Here is an 11743-nt window from a genome sequence, read left to right on the forward strand (position 1 = left end):
GGGCGTTGGGTCTATATGGCATGGGCTGGAGCCATGCGCTAGATGGCATGCCACTAGCCTAGCCTGCAAGGCACGGGCTGGAGTCGTGCGCTGGATGGCATGTTTGCGAAGGCATGCCACTAACCTGGCTGGCGTGCGGCGTGGAGCGCATGCAAGGGTGTGCGCAAGGGCTTGTGCATGTGCAAGAGCATGAGGGTGTGTATGCCAGATCGCGTGCTGAGCTGCGTGCGGCTTCCAACCTCGCTGGCTTGCATGCTGGGCATCCCGTGCTTGTCACGGCACGGGCTAAGACATGCGTGTAGGCTGACCATGGTGTTATCATTGCCTCTCAAAGTCAATATTGAGACTTGTCATGAGGCCACTTTTTTAGAAGTTTTAACAGATTTGCCTAAGTCGCTGTGCAGTAGAATATGACTAATTATCCGGTGACAAGCGGGGATGCAAGAGGAGGCTAGCCTAGAGAACTTTCAGGGTTCTCTTTTGCCACGCGTCATATTCTTGTTGATCAGTGAAGTCTGAAAACTTGAACCGCTGTAACCCCTCAAGTGGGACTACCAATTCCGCTTCCAACCACAAAAAAAATTCCCTTGTAGTAAAATATCTACTATAGATCCAAAACAACAGCTTAAGTCTGACATGGACGTGAAGATAAGGTCGGACGCGTGCACCTTCAGAGATGCAATCATGCAAGTGTTGTTAAGGGTCCCAAGAGGTGTCCAGGTGATGTCGACTTCTTGTTTATTTTTTGAATCATGCAACAACTTTTAAACTTCAGTAATTTCTTGAAGATAGATAAATGTTATGGATGAACAGATCAAAGAAAGAAAGAAACCTATTTTCTTTTTCTTTTTTAACCAAATTCATGATTTGGAGGCTGGAAGGTGCCTTAATTGAAGTCCAATTCATTTACAGAGGCATGTAGTTTGGATTCAGCATTCTATTCTTGGTTCGTTAAATAGAGCAGAAAATTAAGCAAAAAAAATGCAACATCATTGCATCCTTTGGAGAGTGGATTAAGAATATCATACATCTGGTTGAACCTTATGATCATAGTCTTCATCAAAGTACTTTGAAATCTCGTTAAGTCGATTATTGAAGAAATATAGCGGAGAAATATCTTATAAAGATGAGCAAGAGTTACAGAACAAAATCTAAAAAACAGGCTCTTAAAATTTAATAAAAGTACCAAATCCAAACTAGGAAGATAATTAAGATATTTCAACAAATCTTACCCATATAATGGGCGACTAGAACAGTGAAAAAATCCATATCCATCCATTCCAACATACTTAACTGTGGAGGGCCTTTAACTCTTCAATTAAAGCATTCAACTGGGAATAAGATGATCCACCTTCTTCAATGGCTCTCCTTGCCATCTCCCCAAGTTCTTTGGCTCTGCTTCTCATTTCCTTTGCTTCTTCACCTTCCATGAGGTGCCTCACAGCCTTCTCTATTGCTTCCTTCTTTATAGGATTATCATTCCCACTAAATTCAACACATTGCTGAGCACCAACAGGAACCCCAATCTTCAATACCTCAGTCAGTAACTTCTCGTTGAAAAATTGCTCAGCAAACAATGGCCATGTCACCATAGGCAGCCCAGCAGTCACTCCTTCTAATGTCGAGTTCCACCCACAATGTGTCACAAATCCTCCCACTGCTTCATGATCCAAAATTAAAAGTTGGGGTGCCCAACCTCTTATAATCAGTCCCTTACCTTCCATTCTCTTCTCAAATCCCATGGGTAACCAATCTTCATCTTCTTTTTCATTTTTGTCTTTCCTCACAACCCAGATGAATTGCTGCCCAGAAGCCTCAAGACCCATTGCAATCTCCATTAGCTGCGAATCACGGAAGTTAGACAAGCTTCCGAAACATATATAAACAACTGAATTGATATGCTTTGTGTTAAGCCAATTCATGCATTCATGTTTATCAATGAAGGATTCTTTTCCCCTCTGACCTTTGTCTTCAGCGTCCTTGTTGCAGAGTGAAACTGGGCCTATATACCATGCCTTTCTTCCGCAAACCTTTGTGTAATGATTTGCATAAGCTGGCTCGAGCTCGTAGAAGCTGTTCAAAATAACCCCATAGCTCCTCACCTCGGATTCTCCAACTTCTTTCATGAGGTCGGAAAAGAATGCTTTAACGTATTTGTTATCAGTGAAGGTTGGCAGTTTCATCCTTGTCAACTTTATCTCTCCAGGAAAGTTAGGGATGACGAATGGTTCAGAATCAGATGAAACTTCCACTTGAGGCTTGTACTGTCCGATGCTCACCATTGCGGACGCAGAAAAAACACTGCTTGAATTAAAAACAAGCACTGGGATACCAAATTTAGCGGCAGCATCAATTGTCCATGGAAAGACCATGTCAGCGACAATGCAATGAGGATGATCATGATTTTGCAGTAGCTGCTCGAGTGGTTGCCGGAGCATCTTAAGGGAACTGAGGAAAGTGGTCATCTTTTCATGGGTAGTCTTGGAGTCAGTAGTCTCGCACCCTTCTGGGAGGCAGGCCTCTACTGCCGAGAACTCGATGGTTTGGATATCAATCTTGACGACGCTATTGCCGCAAGTTTTGGTTCTTTCAATCGTTTTCGCAACACTAGGGACGTTGAGCGGGGTGGTGATTATGGTTGCTTTGACACCTCGGGTTGTGAATAGCTTGGCCATGTCTAACATTGGTATCATATGGCCAGGGGCCATAAAGGGAAAGAAGAATACATGGAGCTGGCGGCTTGTGCTACCCATAGCAGATTTTGACTCAGTTTCAGAACAAGAACGAGTGGTCATGACGCTGATGAAGAAGGCAACAAGGAGAGTTGGAAATGGAGAGAGTTTGCTAGCTAGGTAGGTTGTGTTGCTACGTGTACTATGTTTGGCTCGTGTCCAATAATATATAAATATTATTATTTAAGTTTATTATTTTTTTATAATTTAAATTTTTAGAATAATATGTAAAATATGCATATATTATATTATAATAATTATATTTGAAAGTTTTTACACCACATGTCTGTATTCACGTAACATAATTTGATTTAAAAGATAAATTTTAAAATCTCAATCTTACAAATCAAATTATATTGTGTGGAATGTATATGAATCGTATTATATAATTAGTTAAATTATATATATATATATATATTATGTAATTATATTTATAAATAATATATAGTAATAAGATTTCATAAACATAAATTTATAAATTAACATGATTTTATGTAATATGATAATTCATTTTATAATTTAACGTATTATGTTAATTAAGTTATATTAATTCGTAAGTTTAGTTATATAAAACTATATATATATATATATATATATATGATCTCCTTTTGATGATAGAATTAAAAATATTGAAAAGTTCTATTTAGAAGTCATCATGGAGAACAACTTCTATACTAACACGTTAAATTAAAAAAAAAAATTAAACATAACTTCTAAATCACTTATGCAATATTAATGGTATGTGGATTTTTTCAACACCAACTTAAAACTTGAATATATAATTCAAAAATTATAGATCAATTTAAGACATATTTTGACTTGTAACATAAATATTTTCTTCTATTTTTCATTAATCTCATAAATGGTGATTGCACTTTTGATTTAGAAGTATGTTTTTATCCATTATCATAATCGACTTATGTTCTGACCCTCTTGAGTCTAAGGTTCAAGTCTTTCTTGGATACAAATAATCTCTAAGTGTTTTTGAATTAAGGAGTTGTTTCCTTGAATTACTAGAGATACACTTGTGAGAAAGTCCTTGTCAAGGGCCTGTGCACTATCGAGATTAGTCTAGACACTGCTTCAGACACTTGGTGCCCAAAAAAAAAAAAAAAAATGTTCTACTCTCCTACTCACATGTAATAATATGGCTCATGCTAATGGAAATTTAGAAACGAGAGTTCTAACTTATGCTAGCATCCCCTCTCAATTCCTAGCATGGTCTCGTCAAAACAAACCTTCCCTAATTTCCTAGCACGACCCTCTCAGTGATCCTTTACCACAGAAACACTTTAAAAGACTCCATCTTCTTATATGTCATGCTTGACATTTGAAGTGTACGTACGTTCTAAATCCACTGCTTTTCTCACTCATAGATGAAGTTGGAAGGGTATCATCAAGATGAGTTGGCATCTGCGTACCAAGTTTTTTATAACACCCGAGTCCAATGCTATGCTCTTTTAAATAATATTTTTTGGATTTTATATGTACAAAAAATCTATTTGAGTTTTCATATATATATATATATATATATATATATATTTTAATGGGAGACTACGGGCTTAAAATATCTCTTTTTGTCAATTATGATTTTATCTTGGATTTGATATTTAGTTTAAAAATCTTTTTATGAGTGAGATAAATCTTTTGAACAAGTTTATTTTTTTTTCCCTTAAAGTTTTAAATCGAAGCCTATTTTATTTATAGATCCAACCCATGATTTGTTTTTGAAAGATTGTTTCTTTATAACATTTTTTTTTTTCAAACAATTAGATTGGTTACAACTCTAGAGTCCATTTTCACTTTAAAAACTCTCAAATCCACCTTTATACATCTTTTATTGCACGTCTCTCATGCACTTCCCAAACCATGCACGTTCCTTTTCCCACGGCCCCTACAGTCACAACAGATATATTCACGGCAAAAACCCCCATTATTTATAGAACACGTACACGTTAGATCCCGTATTCATCTTCTTTCTCTAGACTAGGGTTGCCGCCGCACCACCTTAAGGTAGCCACTGCTCAGTCCATGCATGGAACCTCAGCCACTGCGGAAGCCACCCCAAACTGTTGACACCTTGTGTCGTGAACCCCATGCATGCTGCCATCGATAGTCCAAAAAGGCCCTATTTTTCTTCACAAAAACTAGAGCAACCCGAATGTCTCCTCCCTTCAACACCAAGGACCCACCACAACTCCGACGCTAGCCAGCTCTACCCACCACCACGGTTGCAACACATCCTTTCATGCATGTCGCAAACTGCCCAGTCTAGTCAGCAACTGTAAGCCAGACACCACCACGTCCTCTGTTTCCTCTCTCACTCTCTCATTAGTGCTCAACCTCTCATCTTGCCGGCACTACCACCTTAGCCTCCCAGATCTGTCGATACACCTTCTCTCACGATGAGTTTTCCATCACACGCGTATCTGAGTCCAGTGTTTATGCTTCCCTGCAAATTAAGGTGGTGTTGCTCTTTATGTAAAGTTAGTGAAGATTAGATCTAGGATATTACGATTTTGTCCTCAGTTTTAAAACATAGTATTTTAAGGATTTATTTGAGTAGTTTTGTTTTGTTTTTATATTTTTTTTTAGTGTGTTATGTTAAGTTATTTTGAAGTAAAATATTTTTGGGTTGAGTTCGCTTTCTAAATTATTTTTGGGTTGGGTAATATTTTTTTACTTAAGTGACTCTCCATTTTTTAAATGGGTTGGGTTTTGATTTTTTTTTTTAAAATAAACTTGCAAATAAGTGGGAATTAGGTTAAGTAAATATTAAGTGGACATCAATGAAGTTGGGAAGTGATGATATTTTAGTGTGAAAAGAATTTTTAGGTTTTTGAGGAATTAAAATGGTTATTTTAGGGTAAATATGAGGTATTTGCTCAATTGGAGATTTATTCAAATTACTTGAATTTTTATAGGTGATGATTGATATTCGTTTAGTACTGTTGTGGAGAAATTCTGAAAAGCTAAGAAATTCAGATAAGGGGGGTTCCTATACTAGACTTTGCATAAAAGATATGAAATGAGGTTAATTTTGAAATTATTTATGTTTGTTTTTTAAAAGAAATCTAAAACAATCTCAATTATGTGTTTTGCATATGCATAACATCAGTATTGTCATGACTGGTGTAGGCATGAGTTCATTTTGTGCATTTTGTTTTTTGAACTATGCAAAAAGAGCGAATATGAAATTTATGAAAATTTGTGTATGTGATGTGAAAATGTTCTGAATATATTTTTGAATATGTGTAATGATTTGGATTTATTTCAATACTCTATTTTGATATAATATAGCATCTGAAAAACCTTTGGCATGACTTTCTGATTCTATTTTGACTCTGCTTTTGGTTCTGATATGGTGATTCCGATTTTGGTTTGCTATGATATCTGGCCCTGTCACAGGATACAATAGTGACTTCTAACCCTGTCACGGGATACAATAGTGACCTCTGGCCCTATCACGAGATATAATAGTGATCTCTGGCCCTGTCACAGGATATAATAGTGACTTCTGACCCTATCACATGATATAATAGTGATCTCTGGCCCTGTTACGAGATATAATAGTGACTTCTGGCCCTACCACGGGATATAATGGTGGTCTCTGCTCTGAGTGCAATCACTTTGATAACATGGTGATTTATGTTCTGCTTGACTTTTCATAGAATGCACAATCCTACCACGGGGGTTAAACATGGTATCTATTATGATATGATGCTCTGATATGATAAGATAATGATGTTCAGTCATGTTATGCCAATGGATACTTTTGAATATGAATATGTTTTGAAACGTCGCTGTGATTTTCTGAACACACGTTTTAAGATCTGCATATTGAAACTGAAATATTTTGTTTTGCATTCTCAATTCTGTAAATGCTCATGTTTACACACTAATATATATTTGTTGCTTACTGAGCTGTTGATAACTCACCCCTTATTTTTACAATATTTTTCAAATGATTTTGGAATAGATCAACTAAGGATTAGGATTATAGAGCTTGGGTAAGATGATTATTTAAGTATAGTGGATTACTCATAAAAGATCTCTGAGAATTGGCGGATTTTATTAAGAGATTTTGTTGTATTATGATGATTTTAAAATTTGGAGTCTGTAAATTTTTTGATGAAATGTAAGTTTTAAGTTACATGAAGTAACTTTCCGACTCTTGCGGGACCGGGGTGTAACATTTCTTCTTAATTTTTTTTAAGGCAGGTTTCTTCTTAATTATTACGGGAGAAATGAAATGATTTTTGAAGCCATAATTTGTACCTAATTTTTGTTATTTATTTAATAGTTAAGTTACGGTAAATTCAATAATGGTAATAATACAAACAGACATAAAGACATTATTACATTATTAACATTCAAGAGAGATTTATTATTACCATTATTGAATTTATGTATTTATTTTTTTTATAAATGTTAAAAATATTAAAAAAACATATTTAAAAAAAAAATAACAATTATAGTGATCAATTAGAACCATCGGTTCTAATAGCATGATCCATATTATACTAAGAAGTTTAGTATCGTATAATCAAGAAGTTTAGAGTCAACATTTATTGAAATTACCCATGCATTCTTATATAGTTACGTAAAGATCTACCAATTTACTCAACAAATTGGTTAGTCGTCAAACATGCAAGTATTTAATAATAAATCAATAACATAAAGTAAATAAATTATATAACACCAATCTTGGTAACAAATGGAAATCTTTTAAAAAACACTTTAAAGGTAAAATCATATGGGGAGCCAAACCCAGAAAAACTAATTTTATTATTTAAAAATCAAGTTAAAAATACGTCTCAATTACAAAACATTTATCCATTGGATCTTTTACTTAATACTACAAACGACCCGTTTGCCTTTACTGTAATAACAACCAGAACATCTGACAATCTTTAAACATTAGCTTTTATTCTAAAACTCCTATGCCTGAATCACGATCACTCAATCTCTAACATGGATCACGACCACACTTGATGAGAGAAAAACAACTAGAAAATTCTCAAGGAGTTTTCTTACACATATGCACTTGGAAAGACTCTAAAAAATCTCCAAGGTCAAAACTCTATTGATCCTAACTGCATGCTAGGATCCTATAAATAACTTATTTGAAAATAGTTTGAATTGTAGTAGGATTCTACTGACAAAGTAACTCTGTCACGATGGACTCTACTGATGGGATGATGACACTTGGTACTTAATCTTCTCAACAGTCGCAATTTCCTATTCAAGCTTTTCTCTGGATAAAACCAAAACCCTTAAAACTCAATTTATATACTTTTGACTTATATAAAACACTCACAAACAACTTCGAGATAGACTCAAAGTAATTATAGATAAAGTCAAGGTATTTTACATTTATCCAAATTACAAAACCAAAATTAAGATGAAGTCTATCTTCTTAATCACTTAGTTCTCACCAAACTCTTGTATCTATAAAACCAAATTATCTTATCTCATCTCATCATTACAAATTTTCCAAACTCCCACATAAAATATAATAAACAATTCAATTTTTTCAAATTTCAAAACAAAAATATTTTATTCAACTTTCAATAAAATATCTTATCTCATCTCATTTGAACTGCGTAACCAAATGAGGCTTATAAATTTTGTATTCTCATACATTTAATTTTAGTTTTAAGCTTTTTTATAATTTTAGAAAAAATTTAGGGTTAAAGAATTAATTTTGAAAGGACCATGTTATAGTAAATACATAATCTTACTAATAAGTTAGATACTATTTATACTATACTAGTATAATTGGATATTAATGAATTAGTAATTGTTAATAATAAATACTAAATAAAGATTATTTCGTACTACATAGAATTCAAATAATATAGGTAAAGAAAAAAGTAGCCTCAGAATAGTTAAAGGAGCGAAATTTTTACAAAAGTAAAAAGGGTAAGCTAGAATGCATTTGTTAGAAAGCACAACAGAAAAATACCTCAAGCTCAGCTTACAAAATTGCTTCACAAGTTTCTCTTGATTGACAAATCCTAAGCATTTCCTCCTAGTGGTGAATTGTATTATGTAGTATAAAATTAGAGTAACACTTAACAAAACCATAGCCTAAATACTTGTCAAGAGAGAACAAAAAGAGATAGAGCTTTTTTGTTTTTTAGATTAAAATCCAAAAAACAATTGATGGGGGCTATACATTGCCCACCCCACACGGCTGACCTTAAAGGCCAACCTTAAACTGTCAAATAAATGGCAGTAACACATGGCCTTTAAGCCATGCGTTATACTCAGTAGAGGAGGGGTCTACTCCACATGGGCGCCCTTTCATTTAACATATTCCATTCGCACACAGTGGGCATGACCCAGATGAATTGCTGCCCAGAAGCCTCAAGACCCATTGCAATCTCCATTAGCTGAAAATCAAGGAAGTTAGACAAGCTTCCGAAACATATATAAACAACTGAATTAATATGCTTTGTGTTAAGCCAATTCATGCATTCATGTTTATCAATCGAGGGTTCTTTTCCCCTCTGACCTTTGTCTTCAGCGTCCTTGTTGCAGAGTGAAACTGGGCCTATATACCATGCCTTTCTTCCGCAAACCTTTGTGTAATGATTTGCATAAGCTGGCTCGAGCTCGTAGAAGCTGTTCAAAATAATCCCATAGCTCCTCACCTCGAATTCTCCAACTTCTTTCATGAGGTCGGAAAGGAATGTTTCACCGTATTTGTTATCAGTGGGGGTTGACAGTTTCATCCTTGTCAACTTTATCTCTCCAGGAAAGTTAGGGATGACGAATGGTTCAGAATCAGATGAAACTTCCATTTGAGGCTTGTACTGTCGCATGCTCACCCCTGCGGACACAGACAAAAAACTGGTTGAATTAAAAACAAGCACTGGGATACCAAATTTAGCGGCAGCATCAATTGTCCATGGAAAGACCATGTCAGCAACAATGCAATGAGGATGATCATGATTTTGCAGTAGCTGCTCGAGTGGTTGCCGGAGCATCTTAAGGGAACTGATGAAAGTGAACATCTTTTCATGGGTAGTCCTGGAGTCAGTAGTCTCGCACCCTTCTGGGAGGCCGGCCTCTACTGCCGGGAACTCGATGGTTTGGATATCAATCTTGACGACGCTATTGCCGCCAGTTTTGGTTCTTTCAATCGTTTTCGCAACTATAGGGACGTTGAGCGGGAAAGAAGAATACATGGAGCTGGCGGCTTGTGCTATCCATAGCAGATTTTGACTCAGTTTCAGAACAAGAACGAGTGGTGACGCTGATGAAGAAGGCAACAAGGAGAGTTGGAAATGGAGAGGGTTTGCTAGGTAGGTAGGTTGTGTTGCTACGTGCACTATGTTTGGCTCGTGTCCAATAATATATAATATAAATATTTGAGTTTATTATTTTTTTATAATTTAAATTTTTAGAATAATATGTAAAATATGCATATATTATATTATAATAATTATATTTGAAAATCTTTACCCCACACGCTTGCATGCACGTAACATAATTTAATTTAAAAGATAAATTTTAAAATCTCAACTTACAAATCAAATTATATTGTGTACGTGGAAGGTACATGGGTTGTATTATATAATTAGTTAAATTCTATATATTATATAATTATATTTATAAATAATATATATTATTAAGATTTTCATAAAAGTAAATTTATAAATTATATAACATAATTTAGTTTACTTATATAAAACGATATATCCATTATCCCTTTGTGCTTTTGATGATAGAATTAAAAATATTGAAAAGTTTTATTTAGAAGTCAGCATGATGAACAACCTTCTATACTAGCTAACACGTTAAATTAAAAATATTTAAACTTTAATTTCTAAGTCACTTATGCCATATTAATGGTATGCGGAGTTTTTCAACACCAACTGAAAACTTGAATATATAATTCAAAAATTATAGATCAATTTAATACATATTTTGACGTGTAACATAAATATTTTCTTCTATGTTTCATTAATCTCATAAATGGTGATTGCCCTTTTGATTTAGAAGTAAGTTTTTATCCATTATCATAATCGACTTATGTTTTGACCCTCTTAAATCTATGGTTCAAGTCGTTTTTGGATACAAATAATCTCTAAGAGCTTTTGAATCAGGGAGTTGTTTCCTTGAATTACTAGAGACACACTTGTGAGAAAGTTCTTGTCAAGGACCTGTGCACTATCGAGATTAGGCTAGACACTCTCCGGACACTTGGTGCCAAAAAAAAGAAATGTTCTACTCTCCTATTCACATGTAATAATATGGGTCATGCTAATGGAAATTTAGAAACGAGGGTTCTAACTTATGACTAGCATCCACTCTCAGTCCCCTACCACAGTCTTGTCAAAACAAACCCCCCTAATATCCTAACACGGTCCTTCTCAGTCCTCTACCATACAAACATTTTAGAAGACTCTATCTTCTTATATGTCATGCCACACAAACACTTTAGAAGACTCTATCTTCTTATATGTCATGCATGACGTTTGAAGTGTATGTACGTTCTAAATCCACTGCTTCTCTCACTAATAGATTAAGTTGGAAGGGTATGATCAAGATGAGTCGGCATGTGCGTACCAGGTTTCTTGTAACACCTGAACAAGTTTATTTTTTTTCCCTTAAAGTTTTAAATCGAATCCTATTTTATTTATAGATCCAATCCATGATTTGTTTTTGAAAGATTGTTTCTTTTTAACATTTTTTTTTCAAACAGATTAGATTGGTTACAACTTTAGAGTCCCTTTTCACTTTAAAAACTCTTAAACCCACCTTTATACATCTTTTATTGCACATCTCTCGTGCACTTCCCAAACCATGCACGTTCCTTTTCCCATGGCCCCTACAGTCACGACAGATATATATTCACGACAAAAACCCCCATTATTTATAGAGCATGTACACGTTAGATCCCGTATTCATCTTCTTTCTCTAGACTAGGGTTGCCGCCGCACCACCTTAAGGCAGGCACTGCTCAGTCCACGCACGGAACCTCAGCCACCACATCCACG

The 11743-nt window shown here is 35.0% G+C and overlaps 2 protein-coding genes across 2 annotated transcripts; both read right to left on the reverse strand.

The window, feature by feature from the left end:
• Positions 1–1049: 1049 nt before the first annotated feature.
• Positions 1050–2883, reverse strand: LOC122293470 (scopoletin glucosyltransferase-like). The gene has a single exon (XM_043102047.1). The coding sequence runs from the start codon at positions 2793–2795 to the stop codon at positions 1290–1292; it is 1506 nt and encodes a 501-aa protein (XP_042957981.1). The 5' UTR covers positions 2796–2883; the 3' UTR covers positions 1050–1289.
• Positions 2884–9004: 6121 nt separating this feature from the next.
• LOC122293505 (scopoletin glucosyltransferase-like) lies at positions 9005–9928 on the reverse strand. The gene has a single exon (XM_043102081.1). The coding sequence runs from the start codon at positions 9926–9928 to the stop codon at positions 9005–9007; it is 924 nt and encodes a 307-aa protein (XP_042958015.1).
• Between the last annotated feature and the right edge of the window lie 1815 nt (positions 9929–11743).

This window comes from Carya illinoinensis, chromosome 14 (assembly GCF_018687715.1).
Source record: "Carya illinoinensis cultivar Pawnee chromosome 14, C.illinoinensisPawnee_v1, whole genome shotgun sequence".
NCBI classification, from domain to species: domain Eukaryota; kingdom Viridiplantae; phylum Streptophyta; class Magnoliopsida; order Fagales; family Juglandaceae; genus Carya; species Carya illinoinensis.